Below are 22,759 nucleotides of genomic sequence, written 5' to 3' on the forward strand. Positions count from 1 at the left end.
AACACTGTTCAAATGTTTTGTGTAAGCTTCTAAGCGTTTCAGCAGGTGGTGCAGTTGTTCAGATTTGCACTTCTTCACTCTAAATTGGCTCTCATCCATTACCCAGTGTTGACAAGTTCCTGACATGGGTTGCTCAAATAAATGGCCTCATTTTAGGGTTGAGAAAACATGAGGCTTATTTGCTTTCCAGCCTTTTGCTTGTAACACTGACTTACGAGGCACTCTGCAGGGTCCCCTAACTCGGGTGACTCTAATCAGAGGTAATTTAATATTTTCATCATGTAATAGTGCTTCTCGCTGCAGTGCAGCTCAAATTGGCAACGTGCAAAAATGTTGACTTTATAAGCGAGATGTGTAGCTGTTACATGGGTTTGTTTTCACTGGCACTAGGTCATGATGACTTTAAGCAGACCGTTTGGGGTGGGAGGATTGAAGGGAACTTTGTTCCCATTGGTAAAAGGAAAAATGGACAAAAACAACTGGACGCCAAGACTTCTAAACGATGGACTGACATAATGTAGCGGCAGAGACATGCAATGCATCGAGACAGCAGGCTTTTTTTTTTTTTTTTTTTTTTTGTAACAAGACCATGTTCTTAAGATGCTGCACAGATTTAACAGAAGATTCTAAACCTTTGCAGTGTGGGCTGCACTTAAGTTTGAACTTTAGTTCAAGGGTTGGGCAATAATACGGACTGCACACGTGCTGGGAGCACTTCCTCGGTTAGGGCAGATGTGTTTAGACTGAAGGTGAGTTTTATTTTTTGTTTTGAGGAAGTATTGTGGCAGGGACAAGGGTATTTAAGATGGGGTATGGGTATTTCATGGGTGCTGAAACCAAATGATTTTTTTTTTTTTTTTTTTTTTTTTGCAGCGGAATATTTATCCCCCTCCCCCAAACACTAATAGCCTTTATAGATTTTTGAGTGAATTAATTTTTTTTATTATTTTTTTTATTTTTTTATGGGGATTGATAGGGGCTTGCTTGAGACACTTTAGCCCTTCTGCTGCTTTTTGAATAAGTTATGCGTTTTGACTTGTGACGTTTTGAGGGTTGTAACTTTATGCGGTTGGAGGTTGGGAGGGATACAATTTGGCACTTTTTTTTTTTTTTTGTGTGTGTGTGATTATTGGCACAGAATTTACTTTGAATTTAACGTTGGAGTGTAACATCACCAATGTCCCCATTAGAAAGTCAACTGCTTTCAAAAAAAAGAAAACGTGAAAAACAGGTGAGATGTTTTATTTTATTTTATTAAACGGATTGGCTTTGTCTACTGCGGAGTGTTGCTATTAGTTTTTCCTGAGACAATTAAGCAAGTTTGTTCTAACTGTGGTTAGTTACCAAATTATGAGCAAAAACCATTATTAGCCCCATATTCCAGCACTTGCAACATTTTCCCAGTGACATTGCTCGAATCCAAGCTTGTATTCTCTTCTCTGTAGCGCATAACCCCCGGTGTGCACATAGATGGTCCGCCAGGCTAATCAGCTTTGGTTTCTTTTGGGGGCTTTTTGAAACAGATCAGCTCTAGAGAGGAGTATACAAGTTACTGGGTTCTTTGGCAGCAGCCCGGTGTTTTTCAGTAACCACTTGCCGTGAAAATCACTGTTCGGTCCTGAGATGCTGTAAAGCAGCATGGGATTGGACGTGCTGTGGTCTTTGCCATGGTGGTTGGGGTTTTGATTTCATTTTAGGTTTTGTTTTCCTTTTATTTCGAAGAATAGGGTGGAGAACATCTCACCTGTTTAATAGTTTATCTGAAGCATACAAAAATTACCATCTCGAAATCCACTCTTTCTTCAATATTTTTTTTCCTTTGCTTTTTTGTTTTTTTTAATATTTATTTTATTTTTTTGGGGGGTGGGCTGAATGGGAAGGTTTTTTTTGCTGCCCTGATGCATCTCTTGCTATGCCAATACTTAATTTGGGCTGTGTTTCCCAAAAACATCATAAGCCTAAGTAGATCGTAGAGACCATTAGAGTCAATGGTTCTACAATCTACTTAGGCTTACAGTGTTTTTGAGAATCGCAGCCCTGTTCAGTGTTGAGGGTGCTTGGATGCATCGGTCTGGGTTAGTGGGTGGGAGGGAAATGGAGAGAATTGGTTTCAAAACATCAAATGAACAATTTGGGAGTTTAGGGTAAGGAAAATTTGATCTCTTAACTTTGCCCTTAAATTTGATGATTTTTTTTATTTTTATTTTGGATACTGCAGATTAAAACGACAAACCAAATTTAAGAAATCCAAAGTATATATTTTTTTTTTCCACCTTTTCAATTTGGGTAATTTCAATTGGCATTTTTTTCTCAGTGATGCTACGTTTTTAAAGATTTGAGATGTATGAAAGTGCAATGGTTAACATCTGTGATTGGTTTTTGTTTGAAAATAAAGCTCACTGAAGTTCCATGTGTGTTTAAGGTGTCTTTTTTAAAATATTTTTTACCGAGTTTCTCATAACATATTAATTGTTTTGGTGTGTGAATTTAATGTGAAGAATTCCTCTTGTAAGACTTATTACAGTATGTTTGTTTGTGCTTTAGTCTCTATAAATGTCAGTTTCCAATACTGCTTTGTCTCACTAGATGTCAGTATTTAGTTTTGATATCATTTCTTCCCTATTATGTAACATTTTAATGCTGCCCCTAGTAACAATCTGCATACTAATATCTGATATGTACAGACTAGGCATATTATGCTCTGTAAATGATTAACCACAATAGTATGAGCTTTAAAACTCAGGCTTTATTTTACTGACTCATTACTACTGACTCTATTTTAGCTCACTAAGATGCACTGCTTAATTGTGGCTATCTTTTCATCCATCCTTTTCTCTTCCGGCGACATGCTTCTGGCACCTTGTGACAGGTTAGTTCCCATAACCATCATCTTGATCAAGGCTTCATTGCTGGAATCTGAACAGCTTTTGTGAATTATCCAATGAGATGCCTGCATTCAATTTCTATTTTTTTTTAAGCCGAATATATTGGTGATTGATGTGTGCACGTAAACGCTTAAATTTGGCTTTGTTCAATGGGTTATGTGAAGTGGTTTTCCTTATGAAGACTTCAACAGCCACCAGATGGTATTCTCATTATGGCTGAACTTTGAGTCTGTGACAAAGCAAGTGGAGTGTTGAATGCTGAGAAGCTGAGCTTTGAACCTTTATCATTAAGGAGCAGTAGAGAATGTTATTGATCTTGGTTTTTATGAGCTTAACCTGTGAGTGCTAGACAAACTACCCTGTTACTCTTGTGCATCAGTTTCCTGACATGTTTGTTGCCACCAGTCTGATCTTCTGCACAGGAGAAGTCCTGCGACAGGTGCAGATGGCTAAACTGTTTGATGATGACAAGTACTTTGTAGATATGAAGTTGACTACAGCTCCTGGTGGGTCAAACACGTTTGATTTGTTCTGATGCTCATCAGAACAGCTCTAGGCCTGATTTCTTGTGCCCTCTGCTATTCCCCTGCTTACCCACAGAGGTCGTTGTGGAGGCTTTTGCAAATCTGACCTCAGGGTTCCCAAACCAGACCGTCCCATCCACAGAGCTGCAGAAGTTCCTGCAAACGTACTTTGAAGAGCCGGGTAAGGAGTTTGAGCAGTGGACTCCTCCAGACTGGCATTCAAAGTAAGAACATTTTGTGTGGACAATGAGTTGTCTTGATGCAACAGAATAGTATTTCACCTGAAAATGAAAATTCTGTCATTTACTCACCCTCATGTCATTCCAGTCTATGATTTTCTTGGCACACAAAAGGAGGAATTTTGCATGGTTTGAAAGCTCAGTTAACATTCATTTAAAGTATATGGAAAGAGCTACCAGGACATTCTGCAAAATTACTCCTTTTGTGTTCCACTGGAACACAAAGACATCCATTTAAACTTGAATGTTGTTCCACAGACCAAAATTCTTATCCAGGGTGTCTGACTCAAAATATCGCAGTTGGGCTGAAGAACTGCACGGTTTGTGGAAGTCACTTGGTCGAAAGGTAAATGTTGGTTTTCAATTGTACAGCTAAAAAAAAATATGGTTTACACAGAAAATGCTAGTAAACTTTACACATTAATTACAAAGAAATGTCAGATAACACTGAATTAAACATGAAATTTAAGTAGAAAGGCCAATAATATTGATATATCAATTTTTACAGTGTACGTACTTTTATACAGTGACTTTGTACTGCTAATATTTGTCTTATTACTGTATACTTGGCTGTGCAGATCCGTGATGATGTCAGAGACCATCCAGAGCTGTACTCGCAGATTTACACCCCACACCCAGTCGTCGTGCCCGGTGGCCGCTTTAGGGAACTCTATTACTGGTTAGTCTCTCTCTTTACCAGATACATTCACACATGTATTTGCACAATAATTAGTTGTACTTGCTAATGCCAGTATCACTGTTATTGCTCATACATTGCTCTTCAGGGACTCATATTGGGTATTAAACGGCCTCCTTTTGTCTGAGATGACCGAGACAGCTCGAGGAATGATTCTGAACTTCGCGTTCCTTGTGGAAAGGTGCACTCTCACACACATGGATGTACTGCAGGTCTTAATTGCTTTTTAACAGTCTATTAAATGCTGTGCAAAACACTTCACCCACCAGTTTTATTGTTTCAAAACAGTACCACTAAATATTTCAATATTATTCACCCTCATATCGTAATCATTTTGCTGTTTTTTTCTTTCTTTTTCTAAATGTTTTTGGTTGTACTAAATATTGCCTCAGTTTGTGAAATTGAATTGAGCAATTAAATAAATTGTAGTAATATAATGAATTTTATTAAATATGACCCCTTCACTCCCATTTAGATACGGCTTTGTCCCAAACGGTGGTCGAGTTTATTACGAGCGGCGCAGTCAGCCTCCCTTCCTTCCCATAATGGTGGAGAGCTTCTATGAGGTCACCAAAGACAAAGACTTCCTCAGGTAATCTTTCCTACTAAATTGCCTTCCTGCAGGGTTGTTGAATATTGAGGTGTTGCGCTCAAGCGCTCTGAAAAACACCTCTGCACTGCATGAGCTCTCTCTGTGTGTGTGTGTGTGTGTGTGTGTGTTTAGGCAGGTTTTGCCAGCACTGGAAAGAGAGTACAGCTTTTGGATGCAGAATCGCTCTCATGTTGTGGCTATAAATGGACTGACCCACATCCTGAATCAATATAATGTACCGGTGGACAGACCCAGGTGAGACCATGCATTAACACTCAAGGTCACCCCTAAAGCTAAATGAAAAATAAGAACTCATATTTTGCATAAAGAATTAATGGACCAATTTGGTTATTTAGCCATTATTATATAAAATTATCATTACAGAAATGCATTTTTTTTTTGTATTTATGATTATATGGGTGATTTATAATCTGTCAGTCCCACTACGATGGATGGATGGATGGATGGATGGATGGAGTTCTTTTAAAATAAAAAGCATACATATGCTTTCTTAAAAGCAGTTAAAACATAAAAACACAATGAAACTTACTTAAGCTTTAACTTTTATTTTATTCTATTTTTTTTAGTGGTATTCAGATACTATTATAGTTTAATAATACTTTGAATTAGTTTTATTTATTTAATTATATTTTTAAAGTTTTTTTTTTTTTTTTTTTTTTTTTTTTTTTTAAATGACTATATATTTTTATTTTATTTTTAGGTTTATTTTAGAGCCTCATGTTAAACTAAAAGAATGAAAAATTTCAAGTTACTAAAATGATTTTATGGTTTTAGTTAACCATAACCCTGCATAAAACATTAACACAATATTTTGTTTGGTTGTTTACTAAATCAGCTAAATCATAACAACATACCCCAATTCTCATTACAGTAATGAAAAAAATCGAATCTTTTTTACAATATTGAGAATCACAGTAATAAAGTAAAACATCTGGATGCATCAGTGCTTACATAGAAATCTGTGACTATTTGCAGGCCTGAGTCCTACAGTGATGATGTTGAACTGGCTGAGGGTCTGTCAACAGGTAGGAATCATTCAAGATCATTCTCCACCTAATTCAATTTTCACCTACTAATATTTAGATGCCTACAAGCGCCACAGCAAGATAAACATTAAAAGGGGTCATATTAAAGGAATGGTTCTCCCCCAAATGAAAATGTCATTTACTCATCCTCATGTTGTCCTCATGAGTTTCTTTCTTCTGTTGAACACAAAAGTAGATATTTTAAAGAATGTTGGGAACCAGGCAGTTGATGGTTGCCATTGACTTCCATAGTAGGAAAAAAAGTATGGCAGTCAGTGGCTGCCATCAACCGTCTGGTTACCAACATTCTTTAAAATATCTACTTTTGTGTTCAACAGAAGATAGAAACTTGGTTACACTAACTACGTCACCTTAAAATAAATATTACTTAAGTACGCAGTAATATTAGTGAACTACATGTACTTACAATAAGTTGCAGTTAGGGATTGGTTTAGGATTAGTTACTTTACTTATAATTATGCATAATTTACTGTTAGTACTGGTAGTAAAATGTAGAAACGTGTAACTACGTCACCTTAAAATAGTGTTACTGGATACTCATACAGATTTGAAACAAAATGAGGGAGAGTAGATGACAGAATTTAAAGTTTTTTTTTGTTTTGTTTTTGTGTGTACTATCCATTATGCTTTTTCAGATATTATCTTTCGTGTAGTGTGTAATATAGTTTGTGAATGTAAAGGTCTGCAAAGTTTCAAAGTGCTTGATAAATGGAGTTGTCTCTCAAAAGAAAAAAATTCAATTTAGAATAATTGCCTGAAATACCGTCAGCATTGTTGCCAACTATTTTCAATGGAAAATAGCTAAAGCCTGCTCAAAAAGTTGATAAATGTCACTAAATGACGTCATGCTCCAGTTATCGGCATCTGTTTTCCCTCCTAATCCATGCTCACATACTGTAATTTAATATAATATTGCCGAATATCCAATAAAGCTGTTCTCATTTGTCGGCGCCGATGGCCTCGTGGTCAGCACGCCGACATGTAGCGCCGTTGCACTCGGGCGGCCCGAGTTCGAGTCCCGGCTCGTGGACCTTTCCCGATCCCATCCCCCGTCTCTCTCCCACCTTGCTTCCTGTCAACTCTATACTGTCCTGTCATAATAAAAGGCAAAAATCACCAAAAAAACAATATACAAAAAAAAAGCTGTTCTCATTTACATATTTTGGCATACAACAGAATGTTATTGATTTAGTGACTGGCTACATGTTAAAGGGATAGTTCACTTTGAAATTAATTTTTGATATGTTTTAGCTTACCTCAAGGGCATCCAAGATGTAGGTGTCTTTGTTTCCGCAGTAGTTTCAATTTTGATATTTTTAGGTCAAACTGTTCTTGTCTGTCAGTCATATAATGCAGGTCGATGGTCACTGGCTCAAAACACAAGCACAGAGTCCAAATTAAAACAATTCCCCATCGTCCAAATGAAACAATTCCCCATCATAAGTACACATTGATGGCCTAAGACACGAAACGAGCGGTTTGTGTGAGAAAACAAACAGTATTTATATCGTTGTTATCTCTTGAAAACAGCACACGTCCAAATGATCTGACGGCGCGGGCGGGTATAGATATATACATAGATGTCGCCTTGGCTACTGCAGTTCATTGGAACGAAACCGTAGCCAAGGCGACATCTATGTATATCTATACCCCGCCCGCGCCGTCAGATCATTTGGACGTGTGCTGTTTTCAAGAGATAACAACTATATAAATACTGTTCGTTTTCTCACACAAACCGCTCGTTTCGTGTCTTAGGCCATCAATGTGTACTTATGATGGGGAATTGTTTTAATTTGGACTCTGTGCTTGTGTTTTGAGCCAGTGACCATCGACCTGCATTATATGACTGACAGACAAGAACAGTTTGACCTAAAAATATCAAAATTGAAACTACTGCGGAAACAAAGACACCTACATCTTGGATGCCCTTGAGGTAAGCTAAAACATATCAAAAATTAATTTCAAAGTGAACTATCCCTTTAACCAGCAGTCCAAAAAGTTGCTAGATTTGTCGCTAGGCACTTTCTTTCTGTCTTTTTTTTTAAGTCGCAGAAGTGGTCTGAGAAGTCGCTAAATCTAGCAATGAAGTGCTAAGTTGGCAACACTGGTAATTCCAGTCTTCCTACACAAACCTATGTAGGTTTGTAACAAATCTGCATAATGCCAGCCTATGGTCTTCATTGGCTGACTGCAAACAGCATCTTCCTTGACCTGCTCTCAAACACTGTAGTTGTAGTTGAGGCCTGGAATGGTTTGTTCATGTTGCTGACATGTCGAGAAGATGCTGTTTTCTGTGCTGCAAAAGCAAATCCATTTTGCATGCACTTCCAAAGGATAAGGACTCTGGCTAGAATTGATAAGGTAAAACTGACGCCATCGTTCCTGTTCGTATCACTGTGTATACAAGCGCTGAGGAAGATCAGGAGCTGAAATTCATATATAGTAAAGGGAGTTTAATTTGCGACATGCGGTATAAGCGGTAGTCCAATCACAACACACTGGCCCACCCGACCAATCAGAGCAGAGTAGGCTCACAGAAAGGAGGGGATTAGAGACTGAATCCTTGATCGAACCATTTCAGAATCTGAGAGTAAATAGGTGATGCTCCCATATATATTATGAGAAAATGAAAGGAACCTTAAAATGGCATAATAGGGGCACTTTAAAAGGGATATCCCTTCTTGTGTGTGTTTATGTGCATGAATATGAATATGCTTGTGTATTACAGAGGCTCAGAAGAGACTTTGGATGGAACTGACATCTGGGGCAGAGTCAGGCTGGGATTTCTCCTCTCGCTGGTATATAGACAGCGCAGGCAGAAACAATGGCACCCTGAGAGACACACAGACCAGCTCAATCCTTCCTGCTGACCTCAATGCCATTATGTGCCGCAATGAGCGTCTGCTGGCCTCCTTCCACAGGATTCTGGGTAAAAGAGTAAAAACACACTTATTTCTATGTATACACATGTATACCTGATTTTAATAAATATACACATTCATAAATATTCTTTAGTAAAACGTAAGGGTCCAGCTGAACCAGTGGCCTAAAAATTAGCACACATTCTCTATGGTTCTCAAATGGATGATGCTAGTTGGATGAAACTAATTTCCTTATTTCATTTTTTTCTCCGTATAATTTAATGACCTATCTTTACTGTATCATTAATAACAAATGATAAAGGATGTGTTTGAACCTTTTTCCAAAATTTGAAGCTGAAATTCGAATCTTTGTCAGAAAATCATATCCAAAATGACTCCTTTTTTCCCCTTTATGAAGCTCTATATCAGTCCTCGATTATTTTGTAGTATTGTCTGAATTTTGAATAAACAATTCAATTACCTGAAGCATGCACTCTTTTAATCCCATAATGAACTCTTCTTATTACATCTTCCTTTTATTCCTGCAAATTGTCATCTTGGTATTTTTATTTTATTTTAATTTATTCCATTTTTAATAAATCAATTATAATTAGTAATAACACAAATTCATAGAATGGTAATGAATAATTGATCATTGTAATTAATAATTTTTAACAACTTAAATGGCAAGCGTTTTATCTTTTTAATAAGGTCACATTATTAAATCAGAACATGGAGGAAATTATACTTTGATTGATGGTTCAAATATTCATTCATCACCTGTAGTTAACGAATCCATGTAATTTAATTTAGTAACTTCATTGGGCAAATGCTTTAAGGATGGACGATTGTCTTCTCTAAGCACTGAAATTAGAGATGTATTTATTTAATAATGCATAGATATTTTTTTATCTACATTAAAGAGCTCACACATTGAGTGTATATATACATTATTATTTGTATATACAGTGGACCTCATATATGCATTTGTGTTAACAGGTGTGGTAAAACTACTGTTCAAAAGCTTCAGGTTAAGATTGTTTAATGTTTTTAAAATAAGTTTTTCATTCCCTGATCTTATTTGATCAAAAATAAGACTATAACCGTTTTCAATTATAATATATTAAAATACAAAGCTGAATTTTCAACATTATTACTCCAGTCTTCAGGGTCACATGATCCTTCAGAAATGATTCTGATATGCTAATTTACTGCAAGATTTTTTTTCTTATTGATAATGAAACAGTTGTGCTGCATGCATATATTTCTGGAAACCTTTGACATTGAAATTTTAAAAGAACTACATTTATTTGAAATGGAAATATTTAGTAGCAATGCAAAGACTTAACTGTCAAAGTTTAAATGTCTTTCAAGAAAAGAAAATGTACTGCCCTCAAACGTTTGAACGTTGAACGGTAGTGTATATTTTATAAAATTGTTTAGTTTAGGTAACATAGTAAGGCGACAGTGTATGAACACTGTGCTTTGTGTGTTTTATTAAAAGCCCTCTGGGATTTTTCTGACGTCTTGTTTCCTGCAGGCAATGAAGAGAAGGCAGCAGAATATGAGAAGGCATTTTCTGCTAGAATTAAAGCGGTTGAAAGTCTACTGTGGGATGCAGAGAGAGGAGCCTGGTTTGATTTCAGCCTGCTGAACGAGACCCGGCACCTGTCCTTCTATCCATCCAACCTGGCACCTCTCTGGGCACAATGTTACTCGAAGCCGGAGATGGCCGAACAGGCCGTGCAGTATCTGAGAGTGAGCCTATCACATTACAAACCTTTCTGTCAGTTATTGACCCTTCAGAGTGGGTGATGCATAGACACACAGACTGTATACAACATATGCAATGTTTCCTTCCTGCAGACAAGCTCCAGATTTCTGACCTAATGCTGCATTCATTAGCACCTTCCATGCACACTCAGTCACTTAAAATTGGATTCTTTATATATTATATATTCCCTCTTGAGAAACACCACTGTTCGCTTCCCAGTTTGTTCCCTATTGATTTATAAAATATCTCAAATAAGAAAAAAGTATTTTTAAATTTCACAGGAAGAAGTGAGACCTCAAACAGTGAGGTTGCAATTCCCATCTTGTTACTGAAGCAAACTCCATGCTCAACAGCAGATGGCACTCTTTGCACAATATTTCACAAACCTCCTCTTAAACCGTTCTCTCTTTTTCTCTTTCTTTGTTTAGGCTAGTGGAGGACTGGACTATCCTAACGGGGTTCCCGCCTCTCTTAGTGATAGTGGGCAGCAGTGGGACATGCCCAACGCCTGGCCTCCGCTTCAACACATGATTATAGAAGGTATAGACCTTATGTGCCAGAGAAACGAGGGCACAGCCATTTTTAGAATATTGTCTTTGAACTTCCGTTTTTGCGGTCGCTCTGTATTTTTCTATGGCATTGCTGTCCAGGAGTAATTAGCTTTTAAAGTGGATTTAGTTAATGTAAAGTTTACGAAAGGTATCATGAGGATTTTAATGTTTAAAGCAGATGTCTTTACAAATGTCAGTAGACCGGGAAGATTTAAAACGAGCCATTCTTTCATAAATACGCAAGATCGCTGTGAAAATACAGACCGGAAGACAAGACAACGAGCGCAGTGCTGAAAAGGGGCGGCGCTACATAAGGTCTACATGGTCGCTTAATCTTGTTTTTTGTGACTTTAAAGTCAACATGAAATCAAAGTCAGTCAAGTCATATGTATTTGAATAGTGTTTTTCTTAATACACATTGTTTCAGAGCAGCTTTACAGAAAATCGCAATGTTAATGTATATAATATCTACAGTCCCATGTTAAAACTGGGCGATAATATATCTTGAGATAAAGATCTGAGGCACTCAGGAGGATGAAGATTAAAAAGCCTTTATTAATCCATGGCTAGTCTCATAAAAATAAAAACATGCCTACGCGTTTCAGCCAACAAGGCTTTCGTCAGGGCTTGAAATGTTTGACAAACAGTTCACTTCCTTATTAAGACCAGTAATCAATAACAGCTGCTTAGGTTGAACAGGTAGGAAGTCACATGATTAAATGACTAGTGTCACAAAAAATTGCTTACAATCATTAATCCTGGTAAATTTAAATACAGAGAAAAAACATATGTTTCTACAAAGATTAAACTAGAAAAAAATAAATAAAACACCTTGAATAATTAAACTAATAAATTTAACTACAGAGCAAAAAGCATACATTTCTACAAACATTAAACTAGAGAAAAAAAAAAAAAACCTTACTACTAAGAATATAAAGCCACTAAACGTAAAAAAAAAAAACATTAAATTACAAAAAAGGAACAAAATCTAGTTCTCCATTTAGACCAGGGAAACATGTAGCCTTCAAAGTATAAATCCAAAATGATTCTCTTTGCAAGAGTTTCTTTAGCCTATCACCTCCTCTAATTGAGTTTTCAATATGCTCTATGCCTATAATGCCTATAATAAATGGGCGATAATATAGTTTACGTTTTGAAACAATTAAAGCAATCAAGAGGTTAATATATATATATATATATATATATAATGTATAGAAAATATCTCCCTAAACAAGTATACTGTATGAATGCGTATAAAGTTGTACATATTTATACATCCAATTTTACATAAAGAGCTCGGTGATATAATGGTTACATTTTGACAAAAACAGTTAGTGCTTCAACTTAAACTTGTTTCAGTTTATTGCCAAGGCAACATTTTCATTCAGTGTAAGTTTTTCAAAATATATTTATTTATATTTTATTTCAGCTTTTTCAATTAACAAATGTTTTTGGTAGCACTTTATTGTACAGCAATGTTCCCCATGTATATACGAAGTTCTTTTTATAGTTATTACAATAACTGGGTAATAACCAGGCACTAACCCTGAACCTTCCCCTAATCTTAACCTTAACCCACCTTATATTACCCAGTACTTTCTTAGTTTTAGTAAACAATAATAACCCTATTACAAATATGGTTGCACTTTATTTTAGACTATGGACACTTACATGTGCTTACCTAATTTACACTCACATAAAGCAATTTATACTATTTGGCACTGTATGTAACTTAAATGGACCCTATTTACTTTCCAAATACTTGTTTTTGGTTTTATTGCACATGATTCATCAGTATATTTGTCTGTATTTTAACTTTTTGTTCAAACTGACATTAACTAAGCCTAATGTGATCAGAGCACTATTTCTGACTCTGTCTCCATCAGGAAGCCATTTGTCCTGATAATCAGACTTCTCTTTAGTCTGGTTGCTAACTGGCACTGTGATTCACACTTGTTCTCTCATGCAAACACAACAGCAGTGTGATGTTTAGCCTTATGTAATGAGTGTGTGTGGGCTGGGTTGTTCTTTGACCTATTAATAGAACAAAGTATTAAATAAAGAGCTACATCTGTTGGGCCAAACATTTTGCAACATCCAGGCTAATTGTATGAACGCATGATTTTTCTGGTCACCCTTCTAAGAACGTGCAGGATATTGGTTAATGTTGACCGGTAGCCAATACTTCTATAGGTAATTGTTTATTACATTTTACTTTGGACATAAAGTGGTAAATCAACACAGTGTGCCATTACAATTGCAGTTTCCTCTTTTTTTTTTTTTTTTTTGGGGGGGGGGGGGGTGCACTTTATTTCGAAGGTCCACTTTATGCCCGGGACACATAGTATGATTTTGGGCTGTCCCAGATGAAAGATAACCAATCGTGCCGATTTCTGTGGTCGTGGCTCCGACTACGTCGTATAGTGAGAGGTTCAAAGACGGCCGTTGTCATGGTCTTGGGACCATAGATAGCCTGCAATCATTTTCTGAAAGTGTCAAATTTAGCATGATCATCTCAGTGTGTCTACTGATCAGCCAATAAAAATGCAATATGAAATGGCGTATTGATCAACGCGACATGGATAAAGACACAATAAGGAAGTTATTGCCAGGAACAGGATTGGGCACCGGAACAGGATTGGGCACCAGAACAGTTTTTACAGTTTTTATGTAGTTTGTTCATAGTTTGAGGACGACACCATGTAATGCAAATTTGTTGTCATCTACCGAATTTGGCTTGCTTCTATCAAGTGGCAGATGAAGATCTGCATTTTTCTCACTGAAAATCCTGGGAACCAAATGGTTGGGAGAGAACATCCTTGGAAAAAAAGTGTGATCCTGTAGACAATAACAGTTTGGTTCTCTTCCAACTGCAGCAGTGTACGGTTTATCCAAAGGCGCAGGCAGGCTGTAATGCATCAGCATCAAACGCACATCAGCCAGTTCAGCTATAACTTGAAGCAGTGTGTTTGAAGAATCTTCAGTCTGAAGATTCAGAGTGAACTAAATCACATTTTTCCCTTCAAAATTCAATTTGCCTGCTGTCATATCTTGTCTGTGAGTTTTGGAAGTGACTATTAAGATGTGATTAATGATTCTCAGTAGTTGGTGAATTTGCCATTTAAATGACCCACCCACTTCTCACCCCATCCATCATGTCTTTGCAGGTCTCTCTGGGCTCGATTCAGCCCACGCTAAAGAGCTCGCCTTCAGTTTGGCCCAACGGTGGATCCAGACCAACTGGCGTGCGTACATCAAATATGAGGCCATGTTTGAGAAGGTTAAGTCCACTAAAAATTCACTCTGGGCTGTCTCCAAAATCACCCCCTATACTCTTATATAGTGCAGTATTTGAGGGAACGAACAACCAATTTACCAATGAATTTAGTTAATTCCTGCATCTCACCAGAAAATACAGTCCGCAGGGCATTCAGTGTCCAAATTCGCTTCATTTTCATTCACTCATTCAGTGGACTATATTAGTGGAGTAATGTAGGTAATAGTTAAATAATTTTTTTTGGAATAGGTGCCGATTTCAGATAGTCATGACAGGTCACTTCAGATGGCGCCTGTGTGTTTGGCTTGCCGTCTGTTGCTCTCGTGGTTTCTTCTCTGCTTGTTTGCTGTGTCTGTAACCTGTTGTACGCGTCTAGTCTATGCCCATCAAGCTCTCCCAGACATCCACTCCTCTGTTGTGGATCATTCACGAACTCTCACACCTTGGACGTGGACTGCCCCTTCTACATATCGCACGAGCCACTCCGAACGGTCATCCTGCATGATATCCGCCGGTGGCCGCTCAAAACCTCACGGAGAAAGCGAAGGAGGAAATGAGGAACCCGCGGAGGATACATCGTGGAACTCAAGGCTTATTTACGAGCTGGCATTTCGTTTCGGTGCAGCTCTGCTGCCTGGCGCCCACTGGATGCGCTTTACCGTTGGCTCCGTCCTGTTTTTTCCCCTGCATCATAAGTCCTGTCGCTCGGGCTGATCTCCACAGTGTTGGCCTCTGCTCCCGGCGGCAAGGAGTTAATCACGGAAATCTGCGCTCATTGAGAAAAGCGTCTTCATCTCACGCTACTATTCCTCCACCTAAGATGGCATTAATAAACGCCTGCTCTGTGGTGAATAAGACCTTTTTATTAAATGACTTCTACTCTTCACATAACTAAGATTTTATGTTCATCACAGAATCCTGGATAAAGGTTGGTGATTTAAAGGGATAGTTCACCCAAAAATGAAAATGATGTCATTAATGACTCACCCTCATGTCGTTCCGAGCCCGTAAGACCTCCGTTCTTCTTCGGAACACAGTTTGAGATATTTTAGATTTAGTCCGAGAGCTTTCTGTCCCTCCATCGAAAATATATGTACGGTATACTGTCCATGTCCAGAAAGGTAATAAAGTCATCATCAAAGTAGTCCATGTGACATCAGTGGGTTAGTTCGAATTTTTTGAAGCATCGAAAATACATTTTGGTCCAAAAATAACAAAAACTACGACTTTATTCAGCATTGTATTCTCTTCCGGTTCTGTTGTCAATCCGCGTTTACGACTCTGCAGTGACGCTGCTGACGTAAGACGCTGCTGACGTGTTATCTGGTGCGCCCGAGCTTCGTTTACAGTCTGAGGGAGACGCACGCTGTATTCAAGCTATTCTACATTGTTTGTATTTTGGTATTGCTATATTTTTTTAAATGGTGCGTAAGTGTGCACGTCAGCAGCGTCTTACGTCAGCAGCGCCACTGCGGAGTCGTGAACGCGGATTGACAACAGACCCGGAAGAGAATACAATGCTGAATAAAGTCGTAGTTTTTGTTATTTTTGGACCAAAATGTATTTTCAATGCTTCAAAAAATTCTAACTAACCCACTGATGTCACATGGACTACTTTGATATCTTTATTACCCTTCTGCACATGGACAGTATACCGTACATACATTTTCAATGGAGGGACAGAAAGCTCTCGGACTAAATCTAAAATATCTTAAACTGTGTTCCGAAGATGAACGGGGGTCTTACGGGCTTGGAACGACATGAGGGTGAGTCATTGACATAATTTTCATTTTTGGGTGAACTAACCCTTTAACTCCCTTCTCAGAACTGGTTCCAGCGACCTGTACGTTTTTTAACTCTCCTCGTCCGAATAGACACGGGGGGTGGTATTATAACAATTTTAAATAACTCTCTCTCCTCACGCTGCTGGTTTGTCCCTGTAACGGTTTTCCCCAGTTTTGAAGCTAAGCTTCTCCATCTAGACTGGAATGGTCCGCCCTCCACATTCTTCTAAGGATTTTATACAGCAATTTACTGAGCTTATCGGCAATATTGCCACAAACTATGATCGCTTCCTACTGGTGGGCGACTTTAATATTCATGTTTGCTGTCTCTCAAATTCCTTGTCTGGCAGAGAGTTTAGAGTAAAGATGGGTAATTTCTCCAGCTCTATGGCACCTCTTGACCTGTGTTTTTCCACAGGGCTCTATTTTGGCTCCTTCTCTATTTTCTCTATACATGCTACCTCTGGGCGCTATTTTAACGCTATTTGAGTCATGGCGTACCCTTTCATTTTTACGCAGACGACACTCAAATTTATATTCCAATCAAGAGAAACAACCCTACAACGCTGAATTCTCTTCTGCGATTCTTCGAGGAGGTTAAAGCATGGCTAGCCCAAAATTTCCTCTTCCTAAATGAAGACAAGACTGAGGTCATTGTTTTCAGCCCAAATGAAAACTCTGTGTATAAGTCCAGAGTTAGAGAGTCTATCTGCTCTTAAATCCCCAGGGGTGTGGAACTTCCGTTAAGATCTCATCCGTTATCAGTTCCAGTTTCTACCAACTTCATCTGTTCGCTAAAATCAAAGGCTTTCTCACCTCGAAAACTCTGGAAATGGCTGTTCATGCATTTATAACGTCTCTGCTAGAGTACTGCAATTCCTTATTGCGGTATATCAAGTTTTCAAATTGCTCGTCTTCAGTTAGTCCAAAATGCAGCGGCCAGACTTCTACATAAGTGTCGCAAATATGACCACATCTCTCTGATTCTCAAATCTCTATTTTTTTTAAATTCTACTGTTTTTAAATCTCTTCATAACTTAGCTCCTGCCTATCTCTCTGAACTTCTCCATCCCTACACTCCCTCCAGAAGCCTAAAATCCAACGACCAGGCTCTGCTGGTAGTCCCTCGCGTTAGACTTGGGAGAGGAGAACGTGCATTTGCGGTGGCAGGACCACGACTCTGGAACACCCTGCCCCTTGAGATTAGAACGGCCCCTACTGTCTGTTTTCAAGTCTGTTAAAAACCTACCCGTTTTCTTCTGTATATTGATCTCTTCTCATGGTTGGTTGGTTGGTTGGTTCTAATGGAGTTTGATACTGTTTTTATTCTATATTTGAGTCTTGATACTGCTTTGTCACTCCGGTTTTAAGGTTTCATCTAGCTTTGCTGCTCTTATTTGTGTTGTGTTATGCAGCAAGATCACACAAAAGTTGTCAGTTGCTGATGCCATTATAGAAATTCGCTATTCACCATCAGCCCCGATTCATTTATTTCACAAGTGAATGTGGAATAACAAGGAAAAAGTGAGCAATATTCAGCTGATCAGCATGACACTTAATGTAACATTCATTCTGAACAGCCATTATTTCCTGCTAATGATGCACACAAATGACACGCATCTTTAAATGGATCTAAAAATGTAAAATATTAATGGGAATGCTGCTTTCTTAAATGTTGATTGTAAATTAATACGTTATGACTTGGTGTTCACTCAACTTCCTCGCTCTCACTCTCTCTTTTTCTCTGCAATTCTCTTCACCCCATGTTCTTGTTACAGTACAATGTCAACGGTGATGGAAAGCCCGGAGGAGGTGGCGAGTATGAAGTTCAGGTATTAATGGCCTGTTCATATTTACATATTCAAATTCATAAATCTGCTTCTGAGCTGGCCACAGCGCTTCGGAGACATTTTAATCTCTGGAGGAATTAGGGGTAAATTAGAGTTCTTCAGACTAGCAGAACCATTCTTGAAATGTAGAATCTCATTTTATTTTTTTTTCAAGACCCTGAGGACCAATAGAGTGTCTAGAGAAGAAATGGCAAATTAATAGAAGCTCAGATCATCAAATTCCAAGTTCATAGAATACATTTCATAAGATGTATCATGGAAAGTCTTTATATCAGACTTTATACTTTATATCAGTATTTCTATTGCTGAAACCCTAACCTTATTAAAATTTGACGAATATCTGGTCTCACATGATTTGTGCAAAGAAACGTGACTGATAATCCAAACTCTCACTCTTGTTCCTTTGGCATAGTTGGGATTCGGATGGACCAATGGGATTGCTCTGCAGCTGCTGGACCAGTATGGTGATAGGCTGAGCTCTGGAGGCTGTGTCGTGAATGCCAGCATTCTGATTGGACTCATCTATCCCATCTTAAAATCTCTGTTCTGATTCTGATCAATGATATCTGGAGGCTGAAGCAGAGGAAACATGAGAAAATCCCACATCTCTATTCAACAGTTGAAGCTGAAATGATTCAATCGATGTCATTCTGTCTGACTTGCTTGCTTTTTTTGGGCTCCTGCTGTGTCTTTTGTCTTTCATTTACAGAATCAATTCATCATACTGTACCTGTTGTTAGAAAGAGAAAACTACGTCAATCTCACATATTTCTTTCAGTGAAATAAGGCATTATATTGTACTTAAAGGTGCACTGAGTCGTTTTTCTCTTTCACAAAGAAAATGATAGTATGGTAACATTTTATAATACTGTTCCATTTAACATTAGACTAATAAATGCTTTAGAATTGTTAATTTTAACTTTCACTGACATTATTAAAAGCAAAAGTTGTATGTTAATATTATATAATGGACCTGAGCTGACATTAACAATGACCAGTTGTATTTTCATTAACTAACATTTTCAAAAATTAATAAATACTATATCAAATTAATTGATTTTTTGTTAGTTAATGTTAGTTAATTTTAGTTAATGCATTAAGGGTAACTGAGATCTTACTGTAGTGTTACTAACAGTTTTCTAATTTGTTTTTAATTGTTCACTCACATGAAGAATTCATGTTTTCATGAGATTTACCCTGAAGTAAATGTAATAAACCAGTCTGGAAGGGTTTGATATGAACATGCAGATGATAATCTAATGGAAAATAGTAGATACAATGTTATATTTCAGGTTCATTGTCTTAGGCAGTAATTAATGTCTATGCAGTGGCAGGATCAGAATATTATCGTCATGACTAAAACTAAGCTGACAGTACAAATGGTAATTTGCTCTAATCCAATTAAAAGGCTTATTGCGGAACTTTGCACATGCTGTGTACGAGTAATATGATCATTAAAAGTGCTTCTGTCTGAAGGTGGGTATACTAGTTTGATCTACATTATGAGGACACAAAGTCCTCCTTATATTGTAGTGTGCAGGTTTCAGGCCATGTCCCCTACATTATGAGGATGTCCTTGTAATTCAAAACGCTAAATAAACATGCTAAACGATTTTCTAAATTAAGAATGTAAAAAAGCTGAAAGTTTACTGTGATGGGTAAGTTTAGAGGGTTAGGGGCTAGAAAATATCATTAGCGCAGTATAAAAACCATTACGCTCATGGAATGTCCTCGTAATAATGACAGGTGTACCAACGTGTGTGTTTGTGTTGACATTTGCTTTCACTTTTATTCTCTGAACTTTATAGTTACCACCTTCTTCTAAGTAGTGTGTGAAAGTCACACAGAACAAATCTGAAGAATGGCCGATTATTATTTTTTTATCAAGAAAAGCATTTCCCAGAAGGAGCGAGCTAAGATGAAGTGATTGTGATTCTGCAGGTATAGCTCATCGTCATACCAGCGGGAACACAATGATGGCTGAAGTGTTTTTCATTTATCTCATTACCTATTTATTCTTGCTGAATTGAAATTGCACAAAAAGTTCGATAAGCTATGAAACATTTTCAATAGAGCTGCCTGCTAGGTTGGCGGTCTGCGTAATTGTATGCCAGTCACAATTTAAAAAGACAATACCACAATCTCAATATGTCTTAATATACTGAATAAAAAAGATAGATGGATAGATAGATTGAGTGAGTGCAGTAAAGAGGGAGATTAAGGAAGTGGTTGTGAAACATATGATGGAAAATTGGATCTTGCCAGAGGAGGGCGAGCTAGTAGGTGTTGCAAACCCAAAACCCAGTTCGGTGGGTGAGGGAGCGGAGCAGACAAAAACCAGAGGAACCATTCAGCATAGATTCCGCTGAGCTGCAATATCCACGAGACCCATTGCTGAAGGAGCTTGAGTTGGAACGAAGCCGGCAGCAGTATACCAAAGTCAGCTGATGCACAAAAACAGTCAAGCTTGAAACTCAGCGTGCAATCCGTCTGAAAAGGCTGGAGCGCTCGAACTTAAAACTAAAGTTCCTAACAAGCCTCCAACTACTTGTCCATCTGGCGCGAGTACACCACTGTCTTCTCCGATCAGCACGTTCACTCCTACTTTAATGACGTCTTTACTACCTATCTGGGGCTGGAAAGTGGTAGTTGCGTAGGCTGTCAATGGAGGGACAGAAAGCTTGATTTCATTGAAAAGATCATCATTTGTGTTCTAAAGATGAACGGACAGTGTTGGGGAGTAGTTAACTACTACAGGTAGAGACGCTACTAACTTTAACAACAACATTTTTCAGTAGCTTGACAGTAGAACAGTTGCTTTTAAAACAGTGTAGCTTTTCCAGTAGCTATAACTACTGTTTTCCAGCAAGTAGCATGCATGCTAGACTAGTAGTTGGCGATGTCACTTTGTAAAGAAAGACTATGCGCTTGCGCACATACACATTATTTTACCACAACACACTCTAGCCCAACGCACATGACTGTGTAGACACAAATTACATAGGCCTAATTTGTCTTCTGGGTAAATTTCATCTTCACAAAACCAGAAACATGTAATCCCAATTTTAGAATATTCTCCTCTCATATAAAGCCCATTTTTACTTCCTTTAAGAAGTTTTTTTTTTCCTTAATTTTTCATGACGACAAAATATCTTGTGTTGATTTGTGTAATTATAACCGCTTGTGATGATGTCTATATCCCCCCCCCCCCTCCCATTTGAAAAAAAAAAGCCTATTGACTAAACACGTAATAGCCTATACGAATGTGCATGATGTCACTGTTTTTACAGATTCACGTTTTTGTAGATTACATGGAGTCATTTTCAAAAACGTGCACTTTTTTAAAAGTGTGCGTTTTCAGGCCAGCAATGCCATCGTTGTGTAAATGAACAGCCAACACGCATAAAAAAGTTGGTTTTGTGTAAACGGCCCCTATATCTTAACTACTTTAACTTATGTGTCAAGCTACTGTTTCAGAGTAGCTTCCCCAACTCTGCGAATGAAAGTCTTACAGGTTTGAAATGATATGAGGGTGAGTAATTAATAACAGAATTATAATTTTGGGGTGAACTAACCCTTTAAGGTGTGATCACTACTGTCAATAGTGCAGTAATTTATGAAGCACAGCTCACACAAGTCACTTTCAAACCAAGCTGCTTTCTGTTGGCCAATGCAGAGAAATCTGTGTCCTCACACAAAATTGCATGGATTCCCATAGAAATGACTGGATTTCGCCCGTAAATATTTGAAGAACAATGGCAAATGCAGCTTTAAAAAAATGATTTGATCAACAATTCACGGCAACATATGTTTTAACATTACTTTATCTTATCAATTTTTTTTTTTTTTTTTTTTTTTTATTTCAATCTTTTATAAGGTCAAATCAATTTAACTTCAAAATATTTTTTTTATAATATATAATTTGAAATGACTTGTACAGACAATTTGATTCTACTTAACTTGAGCTCAGTTGCTGCCTTACATTTTTAAGTTGAAATACTGTAGGTGAAAATTTACAGTGTGTGACTGTGACCACAACTTTACACACTTCACATGGGCACTTAAATGGGCAAAAAATAACCATGGACTTACATTGTAGACGGTAAGGCTCCTTTGATTTGGACCAGACAGCACCCACATAGCAATACACCCACAATCACACAGAACACCTTAGCAAACACATAGCAACACATTGCCACAACATGCTACTATAGCATCATGGCAGCCAATTTACCCTGACAAGCACCACCAGGTTTTAAAATAAAGTTATATTCGCAATTCCTTTTGATACCACTATCGACACAGAAATTATTTGCTTTAACTACACACCTAATACTAATCCTAACCATTTGAAAATGAATTTTATGTTGTTGCAGAGGTCAGAAGGCCAAGGAGTGCAGTGGTCCGTCTGAGATTATAATGGTGTATCCATATCCATGTTATTAAATAATTTATAATGAGGGTCTTGAACCCTGGCTGTCGGAGTTATATTTCCATTCACCAGTTGTCTGTGGTGGCTCGTGTTTAGAGCAAGCTCATTGTGATAAGTCACGCATTATGAGCATCTTCAGCACAAGGAAATCCTAATCAGAGTGCTGAGAGGAGGTGGATCCGTCTATGAGGGAGGAAAGGGAACTGAGGAGGGGGGCAATTTTTCT

The 22,759-nt window shown here is 37.8% G+C and overlaps 1 protein-coding gene across 2 annotated transcripts; it reads left to right on the top strand.

Annotated features, from left to right (window-relative positions):
* The first annotated feature begins 499 nt into the window (after window positions 1-499).
* Window positions 500-19,152, top strand: treh (trehalase (brush-border membrane glycoprotein)). Of its 2 annotated transcripts, XM_084408883.1 has the most exons (16): window positions 500-749; window positions 2,784-2,869; window positions 3,291-3,391; window positions 3,486-3,633; window positions 3,907-3,994; window positions 4,227-4,327; window positions 4,434-4,526; window positions 4,821-4,937; window positions 5,070-5,192; window positions 5,934-5,983; window positions 8,733-8,933; window positions 10,406-10,623; window positions 11,068-11,179; window positions 14,358-14,470; window positions 18,030-18,083; window positions 18,514-19,152. In XM_084408883.1, the coding sequence occupies exons 2-16, from the start codon at window positions 2,793-2,795 to the stop codon at window positions 18,649-18,651; spliced, it is 1,734 nt and encodes a 577-aa protein (XP_084265009.1). In that variant the 5' UTR covers window positions 500-749; window positions 2,784-2,792; the 3' UTR covers window positions 18,652-19,152. The 2 variants fall into 2 exon arrangements, with proteins under 2 accessions (XP_084265009.1, XP_084265010.1); XM_084408884.1 differs by lacking the exon at window positions 2,784-2,869.
* Window positions 19,153-22,759: the final 3,607 nt, after the last annotated feature.

Source organism: Rutilus rutilus (genome assembly GCF_951802725.1).
Source record: "Rutilus rutilus genome assembly, chromosome: 5".
NCBI classification, from domain to species: Eukaryota; Metazoa; Chordata; class Actinopteri; order Cypriniformes; family Leuciscidae; genus Rutilus; species Rutilus rutilus.